Source organism: Anabrus simplex, chromosome 4 (genome assembly GCF_040414725.1).
Source record: "Anabrus simplex isolate iqAnaSimp1 chromosome 4, ASM4041472v1, whole genome shotgun sequence".
Lineage (NCBI taxonomy): Eukaryota > Metazoa > Arthropoda > Insecta > Orthoptera > Tettigoniidae > Anabrus > Anabrus simplex.
The window spans coordinates 300,340,451-300,361,309 of NC_090268.1; the positions used below are offsets into that span (position 1 = coordinate 300,340,451).

General features: G+C 36.5%; 1 protein-coding gene across 1 annotated transcript in view; it reads right to left on the reverse strand.

The window, feature by feature from the left end:
- Svil (Supervillin) overlaps positions 1–20,859 on the reverse strand; it is a 356,712-nt gene that overhangs the window by 68,119 nt on the left and 267,734 nt on the right. Inside the window, exons 8-11 of the mRNA XM_068227397.1 lie at positions 18,556–18,788; positions 12,502–12,706; positions 7,831–7,991; positions 6,148–6,486 (exon numbers count right to left, since the gene is read on the reverse strand). Of these exons, the coding sequence (XP_068083498.1) occupies positions 6,148–6,486; positions 7,831–7,991; positions 12,502–12,706; positions 18,556–18,788 (938 nt within the window). The remainder of the gene's footprint in view (positions 1–6,147; positions 6,487–7,830; positions 7,992–12,501; positions 12,707–18,555; positions 18,789–20,859) is intronic.

Sequence of the window (20,859 nt, forward strand, 5' to 3'; positions counted from 1 at the left end):
CTTTTCAGTTTCGATTCAGTTAATTTGTAACTGTTAGGATCTTCAGTCTGATGAAACTAATTTTGAATAAATACATTTATTAAGTAGCTGAAAAAGTAAACATAAGTGAATTATACCTAAAATTACAGTAATTTTTTTCTTTCTTAAGGTATAATTATTTTACCATAGTTTTCTTTTTCAGGTAGTTTATAAATTTATTTATTTATTTAAAAATAGTTTGGCAGACTAAAAAACCTAACAGTTATAAATTAATAGAAAATCTGTCATCAGAAAAAAAGGACATTTTTTAATGTAGTCATTTTTAGTCATTAAGACAGTGATGTTTCCTTGGTCAGTTTTAGTTACAATTATGTTGTTATCCTTAATCTTTTGCTTCAGTTCTAGTATTTCTTTGCTGTGAAATGTGAGGGTTTTTGTTTCAAAAAAAGTGTTCAGAAACTTTTTCTTCACTTCAAATCTTCTGATCTTGTTTATCCAAAGGTAATTTGATAGTAACAAGCTTCGATTCAGCCACAGTAGTTAAGACTGTTGGGTTTAGGAGGGTTAAGACAATTATATTTAAGACCTTTGTTAAGGATAACACATTCTGTTGTGCTTAAAGCCAAGTTTGAAGTTTTTAATCAGGGGTTGAAAGATGTGAGTAGTGTTTATTGACTGATTACTCTCAGTGCTCACTGCGTTAGTTGCTTTCAGGTTTTGAAGTTTCTTATTCAAAATGTTCTGTTTCTTAGAAAGAATTTGGAAGATTTCCTGACTAGTGTGGTTCTGGAACGAGTCTCATACCAATGGGGCTAGTAGAAGAGAAGTAGCTAAGTGGGCATCATACAGTCTGGCAATGCGAGTGGAATGATGATTTGCTATGGAAAGATGCAAGTGGTAACAGCAGTAACAGTTCTTCCTGCAGTAGCAACGATTAACAGCATACAAAGTAAAGTATTGTAATCTTATTTTCGGAATGCCATTCTATACCAATATGATTGGTAGTTTAGCTAATTAGTTTTTATTTTGCTTCAGGTGCCATGCTATTATTAGCTCGCAACGGGAAGAATATCTTTCCAATACCTATAGGCTACTTCAAACCCATGTGTGTTCAATGTGCCAGATGTAAGCTTATATACTTGACAGCTCAAAAGAAAACTGATGCAATAGTTTTACACCAAGTAACAGCCAATCTGAGTTTATCCTAATCATCATGTATATATTTACCTTCCTTTCTTTGTAAAAACATGTTTTTGTATGTTCGAATTATGCAAATAATAATCTACACAGATGGATTTTTAGTCAAAAAAGTATGTTAATTACACAAGTAAATTTGGTATACATATATACAGTACTTGAAGCAATCATTCAATAAAACTGGTTTTCAACTAAAGTGACAATTATTTGGATTCTAACTTCGAAAAATTCTCTATCACAGACAGGACATTCATTTACACTAATTTAATACTTTGTGGCTTCGTTTTTTTTTTTTTTTTTTTTTTTTTTTTTTGGTGTATTTCCTACATTTCAATGCCAATAAAAACAAAGGCACAAAACATAACTTATAGGATCATACTATTACAGAAATTACCTAATGGCAAAGTTTCTGAAAATGTCCTTAAATTTTTAAAGATAAAAATGTTAAGAGGCAAGCCAAAAAAGACTGCTTCAGACGAATAAATAAGTGAATAAATGAACAAATTTAATTAATGACAATATTTTAAAGGAGGTATAAAATTAGTGCAATTTTAAGGGATGATAAGGTTCAGAAAGAACTTGACAGTTTGAGACTTCCTTAGTGTCAAAGGAATTCATATAGTACAACATCAAGCACTTCATTGATTGTTTAGTACTCAACATCGTGAACGGCAGTCGTGATGAGTTTGGCATTAGTATACAGCATTAACTGCACAATTCTTGGCTCGGTCATGGAGGTTTTAAATCCTGACATGGGGTTTGGGATGGAGAGGACTCAGCCAAGTGATGTAAAATAAAGAGAAGTGTGTTGAATCCCACATTTGACAAAATAGTTTCTAAATTCCAGGTGGATGAGTACTTAGCATACAGACCACAACTGCTACACCCAACTAAAAATACATGCTACCATACAGTCACCACAGCAACACTATCAGCCAGACTTCACAAATGCTTCATAAATTGTTGACTATAATGTTTCAAGCTCATGAAATAAGAATATGAATGCTTGGATAAACAAATTCATTCATAGGAATATAGGATAACCAAAACTGATAATTAGGGGAAGAATGAGGATGACTAGCCTACTAAGCAACAAATGCTCAGTCCGAAGGCCTGCAGATTAGAAGGTGTAGAATGGTTGGTATAATGAATCCTCTCTGCCATTAATCTTTGCTTTCTAAACAAGGGTCACAATCTTGCCATGAGATAGCTAGCTCATCAACTGTAATCGCATAGACTGAGATGATCTCAAAACCAGTCTTCAAATCCAGGTAAGAATTCCTGACATGGCAGGGAATCAAACCAGGGCCTCTGGGTAAGAGACAAGCAAACCACCCTCACACCGTGGGATGGACTAAAATAAACCACAATTAAATTAATAATATGTTATAGTTCCACCTATTCAATGGAATAACACTTAGTAATGTGAGGTTACATCACAAGTCGATCACAAATGGTACTGGTTTCGACCCCAAATCTGGGTCATCATCAGCCGATCGTTCAAAAGGTAAAAGACGCCATTGATTTTATCTTGTACCTTTCAAACGAGCGGCTGATGATGACCCAGATTTTGGGTCGAAACCGGTACCATTTGTGATCGACTTGTGATGTAACCTTGCATTACTAAGTGTTATTGTATTGAATAGGTGGAACCATAATGGAACCATAACATATTATTAATTTAATTGTAATCTCAGTTCAATACGGACCAAAATGAAATTCTTATCTTTCAATTTAAAAAAAACCTATACAGTACTGACATGGATAAATGAAAAAGAACACAAGAGTTACTAAATAAATAAGGAGGCATAACTTCAAAAAAGGCATAATAGTAAGGTATGTCACATCTTGCAACAACAATTGAGGGACGTTTTTTCAAAACTCGATAAATGCAAAAATTGAGTTATGCATGCTAATGTTATCAGTTTGACCTTGCTCACCATCCTGCGCAATAATCTTTTAAGTCGATATTTGGCATGTATAGAAGTGGTTGAAATCACTAGGTTTTTGCAAAAGTCGATATATGCTCTTGGAAAGTTAGAGCAAGACTCGATAAATGCAGTTAAGTATTAATCACGTGGCATTCTCACGGATAATAGGAAGTGTTACTCTGTGGTACAATGGAACGCCAGACTCCGTTACTGAAAGGATATATTCTTAGAACTAAAATCTTCTGCTTTACCAAATAAAAATATGGTGAGCAAAGGAAAGAAAAAGGATGTTAAAGCTCTGCTGAAATTTTTTAAAATACTGGATGATGCTGTGGACTTCTACAGGGTCGTGTTAGTAGACAAGTAACAGCCTTCTGATGGGTGTGTGTTTTGATGAGTTCTTAAATATTTATTGAGTACACTTTACTTTGTAAGACTTAATTTTAATTTAACCTGTGTGATATTGATGTGCTCATTTATTACAATAGGTTGATACCGTATTTTGTTTTATGTTACATTACTTGATGCTAAGCATATTAGAATCTAATAATATTATGTAATCTTACAATACCAAGTAGCCTATATTATAAAATGTATGACAATGGAGCTCAAAAATCACTAAATACTATTTTAAAAAATATTGTTCACAAATTAACAAAAATAAAAATAAGTAAATAATTCCATAAACACAAGTATATCATTCAGTTAGAGTATCAATGTGAAGTTCCATTTGACCAGAATATTTGCATATATCGACTTTTGAAAAAAACTTGAGAAAATTATCTTCTAATCTTACCTCATCCACCTTAAGTTTTAACAAGTTATATTCGGGTACCGTGCTTGCCTCTATTGGAACTAATATCGACAAACATTTGAAATGTTTCATGCATATGCTTCTAAGTGAAAATTAAAATAAATAAAAATATCCTGAAAAGTGATGTTTGCTGCAAAGGTTGAGTTTTGAGAAAACGCTCCTCAATTGAGAATGAATGAATGAATGAATGATTAATAATTCTACACCAGAGAATACAATTAATTCTCAGATTAACATACAAAATGTAATTTAACAGCAAGTCTGACATCTCTAAGCTGTAGGAAGTTTACCAGGATTTTGCTTATGTCATTTGTACTTGCAATCTAATCCCATCAGAATTTTGAAACTCTGATTTACAGCAATGGAAGACCCATCATTATCAAAAAGAACATGAACTACAGAGAAATTATTTTCAGTGCAATGAAAATTGTCCCAAATCTTCTCACACTCATCACAAAAAAATAAAAATAAAAAAAATAAAAATAATAATAATAATAATAATAATAATAATAATAATAATAATAATAATAATAATAATAATAATAATAATAATAATTTTAAAAGTATCTAACTCTACCAGTACCTTCAATTGTACAAAGATTACCTGGTCTCTCAGCATTTTCTATGGGCAAATTTCATTGTATTTTAACTTCCAAAACCATTGCTCCCTTGTAATTTTTAAACAATAATTCTGTCACAATAGAAAAATTCAGTTGTTTATCAATGTTATTCTTCCTACAAATAATAACTCTTGGGTATATTCTAGTGATGGGTTGCGACTGGAATCGTGAAGTGTCGATTCCATATGCCTGGGGAATCGGGTACCCGATTCCGGAATCGATTCCGAGGAACTAGTAGCGCCATCTGTGATGCAGATATGCAAACACGTGCAGCACGAATGTGTTCTGTAATGCGAGTTCATTTTCCTTTATAGCCAGGTTACTTTACAAGCCATGCCTACTCTCAGTGTAGTGTCCTGGAGTTATATACTATAATGTGACTAATTTGATCAGAAAATATGATTCTCTGTTTGAAACTAATCAAATTGTATTCATTGTAGACAAAAGAAAATTTGTACAGGGATTATGAACATAATATAACACTACTATTTCAACAAAATACACTTGTACTAAAGAGACAACCTTAGCTAATGTTAAGCTGTGATGATAAAAATAGTAATTCTGACAGTTTCTCATAATATTTAGCAGTAGTATGGAAGTTCTTTTTCTTCTTCTTCTTCTACCACTTTTCCCACATCTGTGGGGTCGCGGGTGCAAACTGTACCCCACATGTTGATTTGGCCCGGTTTTACAACCTAATGCCCTTCCTGGCGCCAACCGTGTATGAATCACTGTTGCGTGTTTCTGGGTTGGTTTGTAGTGTAGTGAGTTGTCTGAATATGAAGAGGAAAATGTTGGAACAAGCACAAACACCCAGTCCTCGGACCAAAATAACTAATCACAGGCGATTAAAATCCCCCACCCAGCCGGGAATCGAACTCGGGACCATCTGAACCAAAGGCCTCAACGCTAATCACCCAGCCAACGAGTCTGACAGAAGCACGAAATGTTCATTGTAAATTACATGTAAAAGAAGACAGTTATGCTATGAAACAAGTTGTGTACTCTTTAAAAATGTGACTTAATTCCACAGACTTTATACTAGCGATATTTGAAAACCACATTAGAAAAACACAGTATAAGCATAAATAACAATGTCGATTGCTACACCCAGTGTCAAAATGTGTAATGTGATTTCCAGGCTACCAGGATAAATTGTTATTTCATTATTATGTGGCATAATTCATTCATGACAACCAATAAGACATTTCACTGTATACAAAAGAAATAGTAAATACTGCACGTTCGAATTTGCCCCACTTATGTACGGAAGACTCACTCTAGTGAGTGCGCCCAGCATGCTCTGGTGACATCATTGGGAACCGATTCCTTGCATGCGACATCGAGTGCGACCGCGGAGTCGCAGGAACCGATTCTCGCGATTCCAGGCGTCATTCGCGCACATCACTAGTATATTCTACAAAATGGTCTTGGTATATTGATCATTTACTGTTTATCAAAAGATCTTTGAGGCTGTGGACAAATTATTCCTATCCATGACTATAGCTACCAGCCTGCTGTATGAGTGAAGGTTCACTATGCTACTCTCTGGCTACAATACTTCCAACAAAACTAATCAAATGTTACTGAAGTAAACTTGTCTAACCTGTTTCTCTGAATCCTCCAAACTCTTGGACCGTATGACACGTGAAAAGTCCGGCCAGTCCAGGAACTTTTCTCGGAAGAGAATGGTCTCCATGTGCTGATTAACTTTAGCCAAAAGAGCCCAGCTAGGTCTGGATGTTCCCTTATTAGTCAGTCTATCAGTGTCTTTGCGCACACCCAACGAAGCAGCAATATTCAGCGGGCACACATCACATTCGGAGTAGTCAAAGCCTTCCTCCCACAGCTCTCGTGCCAACCTTTGTGCTGAACGACGGGCTTCCAAGGAAGCATTCTTGCCATTCCATACGTACAGTTCAGAGCCGAAGTCGAACACAAGAATCTGAAGGCATAATAAACATATTTCAATATATTATTCCTTAACAATAAACATTTGAAATTAAAACTGGACTACGGCAGGGAGATGGGCTCTCACCACTATTATTTAACTGTGCTCTAGAAATGGTAATGAGGGAATGGTTTAGGAAATGTCCCCCCAAAATAAAGATTGGCCGAAAAATCAAAACAAACTGCCTGGGTTTTGCTGATGATTTAGCATTACTAGCAGTGGACATAAAAGAAGCAAAAACCCAGATATCAGAACTTCAAAACATTGCAAATAAAATTGGCCTCAAAATATCATTTGGAAAAACAGAAATTATGTTCCAAAAACTAACACAACTAAAAGAAGTTACCATAAATGGTAATAAAATCAAAATAGTAACTCTATTTAAATATCTTGGAGAAGTAATAACACATAACCTAAATGAAAAAATCTCAATCCAAATAAGAACAAATAGATTAGCTAAAGCACAAAAATGAACATGGGATATCTACAAAAAGAAATGTATACCAATAAATACAAAAATAAAACACTACAATACAGTTATAAAACCGGAAGCTACATATGCAGCAGAAACACTCTTTTACCTGAATAAACAATCAAAGACTGACAGACATCAGAAAATTGAAAGGAGGATTGGAAGAACCTGCATCAACAAAAAATTACCAGAAAGATGGACAGTAGCGGTTAATACCTAACAAAGTCGTGTACAAAGAGCTAGAACCCATGACAGATACTATGCGTAAGAGGAGACTGGGATTCTTTGGACATATCATGAGGATGCAGGATTCGAGACTCCTGAAACAACTAGTAAAACACAATCTCGTCTCAAAAAATACCACAACAGGATGTAAATGGATCAGAGAAGTAAGAGAGGATCTGAAGGAAATAGGCCTTACAACAGAAGACACCACAAATACGATAAAATTGAATACAAAACTCAAGAATACAAACCTCCGCTTTACCCTTTACACAAAACAAACCAACAACACGCATATTTTCAACTGAGGAAAGGACACGAAGATTGGAGTGTCTGAAGAAGTACTGGGAGGACCGCAAAGCCCGAACAATCCTTTCAAAGAGACCTGAACGACGGACTGACTAAAGTGATCCTATGTGATCATAAAAAAAGAAGAAGAAACAATAACAAACAATCTTCAAGGTTCTCTTAACAAAAAAATCATGTCACTTCTCCATCAAATGCAAGTGGGGGTGGAAGACTGAAAAAAAGGGAGAAGGCGGTTGGGGTGGCAAAAAACAATTAAGAGTTTTCAATGTAACACAGAAAGAAAACATAGGAAAGTTTCTTTGTAATCACAGACCAAGTGAGATTATTTGGAATACCTTGGCAGGATCCAGGATACTGATTCGAGGTATGCTGCCCCAGCAGTCTTCTATTGGCACCAGTTCATCATCCTGGACTTCAAACACCATGTTAGTAGCTATCATAGATGTTTCATACAATTCATCTTCATCAGGATGACCTGCCTTGATTGGAGCTGCAGCTAAACAGAGAACAATATTGTCCAGTTGCAAATTAAACAGTATCATAAATGTAATCATCTTGACCAGTTTAAAACTTATGTCTAAGTGTAGGTTAAAAGGAGACCCTACTGAAAGTTATATTCTGTGCAATTTTAGTCCCATTTACAAAAAAAATCTTAGAAGCTGATTAACATGGTTCCAATTAAGGAGATTTAAAATGTTGTCTAGATAGAGCAAATATTTCTGAAATTATCGTATTTTAGAGATAATTTGGTTCAATTTCAAAACGTCCCAGGTGCAAAAAGTTTTGGTTTAACAAACATGTAAGATTTCTGTCTTGTGGCCAAGATAGTCTCCTGAGCTAAGAACAATGAATTTAATCAATGGCAATTGTTACTGCACAGCAACCACGCTCAAGATCATAATCTTCAAGATTCTCTCAACAAAACATTATGTCCCCTTTCCATCAAATGAAAAGTAGTGCCAATGAAACACCAAGGAGATAATTTGAATTGAAAACTTGGAAATTTCAAGGTTTATTGTTAAGATATTAAAAAGAAAAAATAGTTGTCAGCTGTCTACTAAAAGCTGTTTGTTATGATTGCATTATTGATACATAAATGCCATAGTGATGGGTTCTGTTATGAGACACTCTCGTCGGAAGGATGTTATACGAATTAAATTTGTGAAGTGTATACTGTTCGTATCACCAAATCATTGTCCGCCTCCATAGCATAACGGTTAGTGTTATTAGCTGCCGTCCTCGGGGGCCCGGGTTCGATTCCTGGTACTGCTAGAAATTTAAGAATGACAGGAGGGCTGGTATGTGGTTCAAATGGTACACGCAGCTCACCTCCAATGGGGGCGTGCCTGAAAAGAGCTGCACCATCTCGGGATGAGGATACGAGTTTACTTTACTTACCAAATCTTTACATCATGTTTAGTTCACAAACAAAGGCAATAATGCCAGAAAAATGTCAGCGGGAATTCAGGAGGTAAGGAAACTAGACACTGCTATCAGTAAAGCAGCTGGTATGCAAAAATCTTTATATTACTATGATTCAGTTAACAGTTTAATTACTTTAATCTCTTCAGAATCCACCCCTGCATTAGCTAATGGACCCACTAGATTCTGATGATGGCCCCTTCTATTTGCCAGATGTAAAACAACAGCTGTTGTTTCACCAGACATTCACTCACCAAATAAAATAAGGATAAGTAAATGGAAACTTAATTTACAGCCATTGAAATTTTATGAAGAACATCCAATGTTTAGTTAAGGTTCTTATTTCAAAACTCTGGAGGTTGATTTAGATCATGTGCATGAACTTAAAAATCAAACCAAGGCAAAGAATAATACTTCATTTCTGAAATTGTCAGAAAAGCTGGGAAAACTACGGTAACTGAAAATATTAAAGGATGTTCCTGAAAATTGCAGAGCAAAGGAGCAAAGAAACAGAGGTCTAGAATATACAACTGAAATAGGGAAAGTTGTTGGAAGGAAGGTGACTCCTTTGCCAAACAGAGATTTCTGGAAAAGGATAGAGCAATTTTTGAAGAATACTACGCCTCTTCAGTGACGCCTAAGCTATTTATGACAGCTTCTGGCGGAGCTGTGGGGGATCAAACCAGCCTTCGGGCTGAATACCCAACATACCTACATACTGGTGTATTGGAGACTTATTTCCAACTTGATAATGACCAATGAAAAACAAAGTGAGAGAAGAAGAAAAGTATTATGTCTTGATGAGAAACATAAAAGCAGATATATAACACACTTAGATCATCTGAGAATTAATGGAGAACTACATGTAATATGCCAAAAATGCTTCCTTTACATTTAACGAAACTGATGAGTTTATAGAAAATGTCATTAAGAAGTCCCAGAAATCACTCACTGAAATACCACCTGTTGACAGCAGGGGACACCACATTCCTACAAACAAATTAAGTGATAAAGTGATCAAGAAAGCTAAGAATCGCATACTTTCATACCTGCTTATGAGAGCCAATATTCAGAGTGAGAGGCTTCCAAAAAGAAGTCTTCCAGCTCATTATATCTTCAGTAAACATTGAGAGTTCTGTTGCATTTTATAAGAGACTGTTATGGACTTTCAAACTCGCAGTACACGACTGCATTCGAACACAGTTTAGACCAATTTAACAGATTGTAAACAATTGCCTATGATAATATTAGCCTTATACGCCATATGTATTTGCATAGGTCTGGCCATCTGACCCTGCTATGATAATGAAATGGACCATATAGCCAGTGACTCAACGCCAAGTGTTTGGCAGTGGGAAATAACGTGACAAACTGAGGGAGCGAATGGCTTTGGGCAGAGCTCTGGGATGATGATGGTCCGCCAAAGAAGAAATATGCCTCTGAAACCATTCAGGCAGAATCTGTACCCCAAGTTAAGGGTGGCAACAAGGGAGTCTGTTCTCCAGGTTAGGAGCGGCCTTTTAGGTTCCATGGAGGGTTGATGTCAGGAAAGGTATGAGGTGTTGTTAAAACTTTGCTCCAGAATCAACAACAGACCCAGTCAACCGATGACGCTCGCCATACATATAGTCTGTCACGGACAGATCAGCAATATTCTCAGAAGGCACTATATTAAGACCATCTTTAAGCCTCATTTTGAAATCTAGAAAAAGGTTACTTTCACATCATTTACACTGAAAGAAGGCCACGATTAATACAGCATTAAGTTTCTTCCCTTTTCCTGCACTTATCCTACACTTCACACATCATCAAGACCGAAGATATGTCAAGATGGTCCCTCAATGAATGTTGATGCCCGTCTTCCTGATGAAGTTGGAAAGCAGAAACAAGCTCATCGGTGGTTGGGGGGCTGAGAGGTGGTGGTGGTGATTATTGTTTTAAGAAGAAGTACAACTGGGCAACCATCCTCTATATAACACTAATCAGAGAGAAAAAATGGAAGGGGTCCGACACTTCGAAAAATGAAGGTATCGGCCAAAGGAAGACAAGGGCCACGAAGGGCATGAAAATGAAAGACTCCCTAGGCTTCCATACACAATACCGTCAGTGTCGGAAAAGAACAAGTGTTGACCAAGGAAGGTCGGATAGGATGGATGAAAGTGAGGAGCCTGGCACAAGTAAGTGGAAGCAATGCCAGGACTCAACTAAGGGCCCCATGGTTGCCATCCGACACTCCAAATGGGGGCTGAGAAGAGATGGATGTAGAAGAACTGGGATTGATGAGGCAAGAGCCTGTCTATTTGAAGACAGCAGTGTATGAAGATGTGGAGACTCTTGTCATTGTGTGTTTTGAAGTTTCTTCTTGTGTCCATTTTCTGTTGCTGCCTCTTCCCACCATGACCTGCCATTGTGTTTGTCCTAGTATGTGTTCCTTTTCTTGTTCTTGTCTGTCTGACCTGATATGACATTTCTTTGTTTCTTTCCAATGAGTAAGAATTAAGATTACTGAATTAAGTGCCTCATCTCATTGTTTCTCAATATTTACATAAGCGAGTTCACTTCTTTTGCTTTTTCTGCCCTTCGACATTCTCAAACATTTTACTTAGATTATATGCTTAATCTTATTATAACTATTAGAACTTTTCAAAGACACAAGTGTGATTTAAATGTCTCAGCAGGGTCTTTAAAAATGGCCACATATGGGACAAAGGAAATATTTCCCTTTGCAAAAAATAACTAATGATCACGAATATGTATTTCAATAAATGAAACTCAGTGTTATATTTATTTATTTATTATGCCTTTGTAGGTGGCGAAGTTAGGGCTCTTGGCCCTCTCTTACACTTAACCATTTAACTGATAGTCTGTTTATGTTAAATTTAACTGATAGTCTGTTTATGTAACCACTATAAGTGAAAATAAAAGTATTGAATAGGTGGATTATAAAACACCTTTATTGTTTTATCCCCGTCAGGAAGTTGTAAAATTTAAGAAACAAGATTTCCACTTCTGGAGGTGCATATGGCCCTGAGGTTCACTCAGTCTACACCAAAAATGAGTACCAGGTTAATTCCTGGGGGCAAAGGCGGCCGGGCGTAGAGCTAACCACTCTACCCCATCACGTGCCGAGGTTAACAATGGTGGAAGTCTTTACCTTTCACTCCTCCAAGGGCCTTCATGGCCTGTACAGAGGTGACTTTGCTTTGTGTGTCTAGTAAGTGCAGATTCTGTGCTATATTTCAGTATTCTTGACATGTCCTATGTGCCACAATTAGGAATGCCAACCAGTTTTTCCAATACAAGATTTGAAGCATGGATAGAATTCTCCGAATCTTTCCTCCATTAAAACTGCTTCTGTCATAACATGTATCAACTTTAAAGAATATTATTGGGTGTGAAAATTAATGGAAGATACTGGAAGACTAAAAGGATTTCAGAAGACAGATCAGCTTGGAAAATGGATGCAAAAACCTGCCGCTGCTGCTGCTGCTGCTGATGATGATGTTGATGATTGCTGTTCTGTTTCCATAGCACATATATCTAGATAATATTAATTTTACAACATGTCAACATATTCTACTTACCAACACCTGTGTCGGATCCTGCTCCAAGGAGGCTCCAGAAGCGTTGCACATGTGAGGATGAACATGTCACCTTCTCATTACTGATAGTAATGATCTGGTTTGCACCAGAACAGCCAAGGTCCTTACGCTGCTGTATGTGCTGTGCAACCTCTGCACCCCGCGATCTCTCTATCACATTTGAGTAGCGGCCTACCCAATTGTACACCTATCAAAATTGTAACAAAATGTTCTCTTTATAGTAGAGTGCAACTAACAGATCAATCAGATTGTCTAGATTACTAAATAAGTTAAGTATACCAAAGTCTCACTGGCTTGATATTCAAAAAAATATATAGTACACTGTAATATAATTGTGGAAAGGGCTCTATTGCAATGGTCATTTCCACAACTACGTTACTTTTTTTTTTTCCTACATAAAGTTACATAATTCAACACAGCAAAGAAAATTTTATACAGATCAGAATGAGAGTCTTCACATTTGAGTTAGGACACTGGGACACTGCCTTCTGGAAACATTTCCAGAAGGTGGCGATATCTCAGTTATATTCATTGTTGTGGTCACGTTAATATATTGTTGATCAGTTGCATTTATTAGGAAATATGCAGAAAATGAGAGTGGGAAAAATTTCCATGCTTATTGCTAGAACATAAATTTTCAGTGGCAGTTTTCTCAACGGGAACATAGTCCTTCCACACTTTTGTAGAAACATTATTTTGTTTAATTAAATATGAACTGTCTTTTCTAAAATAACTAATTCTAATTGCTGTATTTAATAAAGAGACATATTTCATGCTCGGGTAAGAAAACACACAGGAGTGAAATATATAAAGTCTAGGAAACAGATGGAAATCTGCAACTTACCAAGTAAGACTGCATGGATAAAGAAAACCAAGGTCCAAATTTTTGGCTGCAGTCTTCATCAGTGGATGATACAATAATAATGGTCACTTTTGGCAAGTAGATGCTGCGTGAAGTGAGGGGAGTGGTGGGGGAGACAGACAAGAGAATGGAGAAAAGGGGTGGTTATCTCAAGTCCGGGTGCTTCTCTGAACCTGAGCACTTTATGTCCAACTTCGGAATCTCTAAGGGCAAGAGGGTGAGAAGTTGGGGGTAAATGTTTGAGGACTTCAACTGTGAAACATTCATCAAATGTGGTTTGACAGTGCCTGGAGTGAATGCCAACAATGACCATTATTATCTATCTTCTAGTGAAGAAGACTGCAGTCAAAAATGTATGTGTACTCTATCTACGCAGTCTTGTATGGTAAATCACTGCTCTGCATCAAAGGTAGCATCAAAAAACATTGCTTTCTGCCTCATACTTTTAAAACCCAATGTAACACTAACAAAATTTACTTAAAAAATGAGATTAGATTTTTATGTAAGAAAAAATCTTTTTTAAATTACAGGCTATATGAAACTCCCCTCGTAACAGCTAATTTACTCTCAGGTGCCCAATGGAACCTTTTTCAAACCCAAGTAAACAATAGATTGTTCGACGCATTATCGAGGAAACAACTAATTTTAGAGCAGAAATAATTGAACACTCTGCAAGTCAAGTCAAAGAAACCAAAATAACCGCGAACATAATTGAACAATTCCATCCACCAGTTATAATTTATCTAAGGCATCTTTAAATGAGGATGAAAACTCTATTTTAGCTAAAGGCCCCAAGCATAATTGGCCTATCTCAATACACTTAACATAGCCACCACCTTAGAAATAGAATCCGAACTAGCCATTTACAAAGTGCCATTAGAAAAAAAAGATGAGCTAAAAATTGATATAAAAAGGAAGCTGGACAATATTCTTACTCCTTCAACTATAGTAACAGCAAAGACTCAATCGCCGAACAAAAACGTATATTTGCACTCAAAAAGAAAATATACGACAATGACCTTGTCATCACTACAGCAGACAAAGGTAATACAACTGTCGTAATAGATAAAACGGATTACATTAGAAAAACAAAGGAATTCTTTACAGATAGTGCTTTCTCCATAATCAACAAAGACCCCACTCAAAAAATTCAATGATTACTCAAACATACTTTAAAGAATACTTCCTACCTTTTCACAGATCAAGAAAAACAAAGTTAATACACATGAACCCAGGCCTGCCCACCGCAAAAGCACTCCAAGATTCACAAGACCGGCGTCCCCATTCGCCCAATCATCAATTATAGTCTTAGTCCTTTATACAAAACATCCCAATTCATTCGGAAGTTTCTAAAGAAAAATTACAGATTTTGATTAATAAATCCATTAGAAACACTACGTAACTAATAGATAAACTGAAAAAGTTTGACATCCAACCCAATCATTCTCTCCACTCGTTTGATATTGTAAATATGTATCCCAACATACAGACTTCAAAATTATTCCCTATCATTGAAAATAATTTAGAAATAATTTAGATAAACACATCATTTAAGCAAACTAGAAATCCAGGATTTCATATCCATTTTAAAATTGGTTGTAAACAATAATATTTTTTACATTCCACAACATCATCTATCAGCAATACTGACTGGTAATCAGCTCGCCAGCCTCTGGCATCTTGGCAGAGATTTATCTGGATTTTTTAGAACATTATGGATGAAAAATCAGCAGATGCTGCTTCCACTCTTCTCAGTCTAAACAACACTGATCCTCACATCAAGTTTACGCTTGAATCCGAAAATGACAGAACAATAAATTTTTTAGATTTGACCATTTTCAGACACCCAACCTCTTCAACCTATAAAATCTTCAGAAAACCCACACAAACAGCTTCCACTATTGGCCACGACTCTTTACATCTGCAGGCTCATAAACGAGCAATTTACAATAGCCTGGTTTATCGAGCCTTTAAGGTACCTATGTCTAAGGAAAACCTAAAAAATGAACTCAACATTATTTGCACAATCGCTAAATTCAATGGTTACAGTAATTTTTTCATAGAGAAAGTAATTAACAAATACAAGCATCATCCCATGACCACACTAAAGAAGGAAAACTCCAACAACACCTCATTTTCAACATTTACCTTTAATAAAGAGGTTTATAAAGTTACGAATATCTTCAAGAAACACAATTTAAAAATATTTTTTTAAACCAATGATAAGAATGCTGAAATCCTACAAAACTCCACATCAGTGAACAAATCTAATAGTTACTCAAAATCAAATGTAATAGTTGCAATTCTTTGTATGTGGGGCAGACCAGACAAAGTTTCAATATTACATATTTAGAACATGTAAATGCTTTAAAGTAGAACAAAATCTCAGTGGTTGGACAACATATGTATGATTACAAACAGTTTCACTAACATAGAACAAGACATGGAAATCCTTAAGATAATAAACAAAGGACCTCTCCTCAACATAAAATAATTAAAAAAAAAAAATAGACCAGTACTTCAAGTCAAACTATAGTCTCAATGATATTTCAGAGAAACCCAAGAGTTTATTTGATCCTCTCATAAACATTTAAAAAAAGTTAAGTCAATAAATCAAAGCTCGATCTTTTACTCCATTCATAGTACCTTACCGCAGCAATTACCCCTATTCCGTCAACCCTCAGCCCCACCTCAAGTTTGCCCTTCCCCCTCCCCATTCCCGTCCCCGTTCTTTTCCCTCGCCTTACCCCGCCTCCCATCCTATCCTCACTCACACTTCTCTCCACGTATCTCCCTCATTGTCTATCAAGCTCTTCACTTAGCTGTACAAGGTGAGTCATATACTAGTTATGCCTTTTGGCTCCTTGTTTTTAGAATTCCTTGAACTAATTTGGCTCTCATTATTAAGTCAACTGGTTCCGCATTGAACTGAGAACTCTTACCACCTATGACTTGGAACCATTCTGACCTTCATATGCAACCTTCGCTTCTGCAAGAAGCACTTCAACACCAGCTTCAACGCCATCATAGATTTTAACTTTATTAATATTCTGTGCACAATTGCATTCCACATGTGTCATTTATCATAACATTGATTGAATTACATTCTCTTCAGCATCAAGAATAATTATATAAAAACATTTTAATGGCTTTCAAATGCCCCATTCTAACATTTTATACACATGGCCAAGTTTTAACATCACTGTGAACATCCCTCACAGTTTAATCCACGCATGTTTTACATTATGTGCTTTTACATTGTTTTAGGACTTTTTATTGCCTTGTATAATTTGTGTCTGGAGTCGAAACTAGTACCATGTATAAACAACTTGTAATGTAACTCACACTGAACAACATTTAGTATAGAAATGGTGGAACCAATAGAATATAATTATTTTTTAATATAGATTTCATGCCCAGCTACAATTTCCATTTCTCTTTCACAAACAATTTTAAAGTCCCTTCACTTACAAATGTTTATTAAATACATTACGAATTTCAGGATAAAATGTGCTCCTATTTGAGATTAGTCATTGCAGTTTTCTAAACAATATTTTGTCAGATCAGTAAGAAGCTGAATACCATGCAGCATGGTTAAACAAAACTCTTGAGATAGTCTACTACTGTATCAATGTAACATAAAACTATTTTGCCATTGATGCTTTCATGCCCGTACTTATAGACATGATATAGGCTTTTGGGCTTATGTCATGTCAATCTAGTATCTAATCAATATAAGAAAATATTTCCACCTAATCGATAGTTTGTAAATCAGTAAAGTATTACAAACAACAACTAAAATAGTGCCAATAATAATTTTAGGAAATACAGTCAAACACCGTATAACAGAGATCGATATAATGATAAACATGCATTTTTTTAACAGTCCCAGAAAATTTCCTATCTTATTAACGTTATTTGTTCTTCATTACAGAGATGAAGCCATTTTAGAAACACTCCATTGAAATGATAATATGTAACTTGACCTTAGATGGTTTTTGGTAAGTGAAAAACTGGTCTCTGCAGGTGTAGCAGGTATGGCTAATGTCCAAGGGTGGGAATTTCTATGAATCAATGGAAGCGTGAAGTACACCAGCTTTAAAATAGCCAGTCTTCCCAGTTATTTTCAGGTGAGTGAATGTTAACGTAGGCATGGCCTCTGTTCAACATAAGTCAATAAGTTTGGAAACAAAATCAGCAGCACGTGAAGACTTGAAATGATGAAATGAAACATTCTGAAGTTGCAAAAAGAACTAGAATTGCTGGGATAAATACAACAAATTCTGTGGCCTAAAAGTTTCCTCTAATGTGTTATGAAGGAACAAATCAATATTTATTAAAGGGGTTATCAAGAGCAAAACCAAACAAAAATTACAGATCTCTTTTCAAAATAGGTGAGTACAACACAAGTTTATTCAGTACTATTGTGTAATGCATGGTGTTTCTATTACAAAGTTAAACTAGAAAAACACTACAGTAGGCAAGTACATATTTGTGATTTTTTTATTTTTAGTGTCCCTGCCTGTTTCTTTGAATTAACTTGTAGCTCAAACAGTATTCTGCAAGCAGTTTCCAATTCCCTCAATATAATAACACGGATGTAACAAAATCTATTTGGGCCCAAAAATCTTGTTATATGGTGGTTTGACTGTATGTCATGGAAGTGAATGGCTATCAAAATATCACCATGGGAATCAACATCTATATCGCTTGAGAGCCATGCCGAGAAATGAGCATCAAACACTAATACACTGTGGGTTTCACCCAGTGCCACTGTACCGTGCTTGCTATGGGCCAAGCCTATCAACAGGGAGGTCCTTGTTCAAGTCCCTGCCCTGGAGAAGTTTATTTCTTCTACTGGTGCTCTCAAACTGGTCACAGATTTAGCAACACTGCCTCACAAAGCCCATCTGAAGTCGTCCACAAAGCGATCTGATTGGCTAACTTCAGCAGCTGATAAAATGGTTACGGCATGAGATATCAAATTATTTTTTCCAATTATTTATCTATGATCAATCCTCTAATGCTCATATATCCATTTTACAGTCTTTCTGACCACTCTGTATATGTCACTTGTTTGTTCCCTTACAATACTTACAATTCAGCATTAAAAATATCCACGATGACACCTTAAGAATTGCATCTATAAAGGAATGTATTAGAAATTTGTGTACCTCAGTAGGTGTGACCAGCACATAGTTATCACCGTCGTTGATACTACTGGCTACAGGCTGTACAAGTCTTGTCTGGACATGTCTCCTGCCCTTGATATGTAACAGCATTAAATCCTTGTAAGGTAACATGGATGAGTTGGTGGGAGTAGCCTTTTTCAGAGCAACTGCTGTGAAGTCCTCCTTACTTGCCAATCCCGCAAGAGCTTCCACTGCCATTGATGAATGTTTGGCCACTGCAATTACAAGTATTCAAAATTCTATAAATGATGAAAAGACAAGGGAAATTATTAACACAATTTATATTATAACTACTTATCTTATTTTTACAGTAACAAGTAAAAACAATCTCAATTCAATTACAGTATTTACTTATGTAACTTGTTTATTATTGTTATGGATGTAACAGGTTGGGGTTTTTCTGATACGGTAGTGTATTGAAAAGACTTGGCGCCATGTCTTGGTCGGTGATAAATAACCTGGCTCCCTAGGGGGGGCCAACAGCTTAGGGTGGATGAGCCCCTTTAGGTAGGGTGATGGCCCCATCAGTGGGGGAAATGACAGTGGCAGCCACCATGCTTTTCTGGTCCAATGGCAAAAGAGACAGAGGGAGATCATTCTCTTTTCAGTTCCCAATGGCCATGGAGCAGAGGAGTTGAAGGCTGTGAAGGCACATATCAACTATATTTTGAGACTGTGGCAGTCTGTTACAGTCTCAGTGTTCAACCCTGCATATCTCATTCCATGTGTGCTGCAGGATTTGGCTCAGAGATCACAGTGTGTGGGCGTCTGTCCCCAGCTAGTTGAAATCAACCTTAAACAAATTCACGCCAGTTCCACTTCTTCCTTTATGTCTTGCTTCACTCTTTGAAATCCAAAGGCGATGGGATACGGACAGTAGGAGCAGATTTTTTGGGGAAACTGGGAGCTTCTAGTGTGGACTTGCACGCTGGCAGCAAATGTATGACTGTTGTCTTTTGGAGACCTGTGACTATTCAGGAATTTGGTAGTATGGCTTCATATCAATGGAACAAAAATCATCTTCACGTTCCCACTTTCATTTCAGACATTACATTAGATTTAGTTTTTTCTGGTAAGATTAGGGCCATTTGGCCATCTCTTCCATCTGAACAGATTACGATATTATGACATAATAACCAGAAATAAATATTACATACGACAATTAACTTAATGGAATACCAATACAGATAATAGTAGTAATGAAGTGATTGATTGTGACTATGTTGATAACTGTGAAGTAGTAAAATATGTACCAAAAAGATATTAATGTATACAACTGAATCCTTACTACTTAGCAGCTACAAATAATCAAGTAACTACTTCGAATCACTACTGCTAACAATTTACCATTTAGGAAATTCAGTAATAATAATAATTTTGTGAGGCTATTTCTAGCTAGGTGCAGCCCTTGTAAGGCCTCCGATGAGGGTGGGCGGCATCTGCCATGTGTAGGTAACTGCGTGTTATTGTGGTGGAGGATAGTGTTATGTGTGGTGTGTGAGTTTCAGGGATGTTGGGGACAGCACAAACACTCTGCCTCCGAGCCACTGGAATCAACCAATGAAGGTCAAAATCCCCGACCCGGCCAGGAATCGAACCCGGGACCCTCTGAAATGAAGGCCAGTACGCTGACCATTCAGTCGGACAGAAAATTCAGTTGTTATTGAGGAGATATAACTGGCACTGTTTCCTGAATCTAGCAGAGGTGGTTTCTCTCACACAGCTAGGTAGCTCATTCCACAATCGTGCTGTAGAAACAACAAAAGAGTTTGTGTATCGTCTTGTACTATGGGATGGTATAGATTTTTTACCACATTCCAAAATTGTGGTTGGATGACAGCCAGTTTAACTGAGAATGAATGTAAGGTGGAGAAGATACAGAGATAATTCGCTGAAGGAGGCATAGTGCATGAAGATTACGGAATTTTTAGTGTTAACAACCAAGTTTGTCATAGGCCGAGCTAACATGGTCAGAGTACCGACATAGGTACACACTAACAGTGTCACACAGGGATTTATAGAATCGCTACTGTTGTAGCCAGTTTATTCCTTGCAATATCTTCACTGTCTTACCATGCAAGAAAATTAGTTGTGCGCTCACGCACCCATGTGCACACACGCATGAACACACATACAAAGGGGAGGGGGGTGTTTTAAGGGCAGAAACAATGTCATTATTACCCTCATTCACAGAAAATTTCATGTATTAGTTGTCAATATCTTATTCTTCAACAAACAATGTATCATTGTCTGAAGGACATTGTACAAAGAGAGTGATAAAATGGT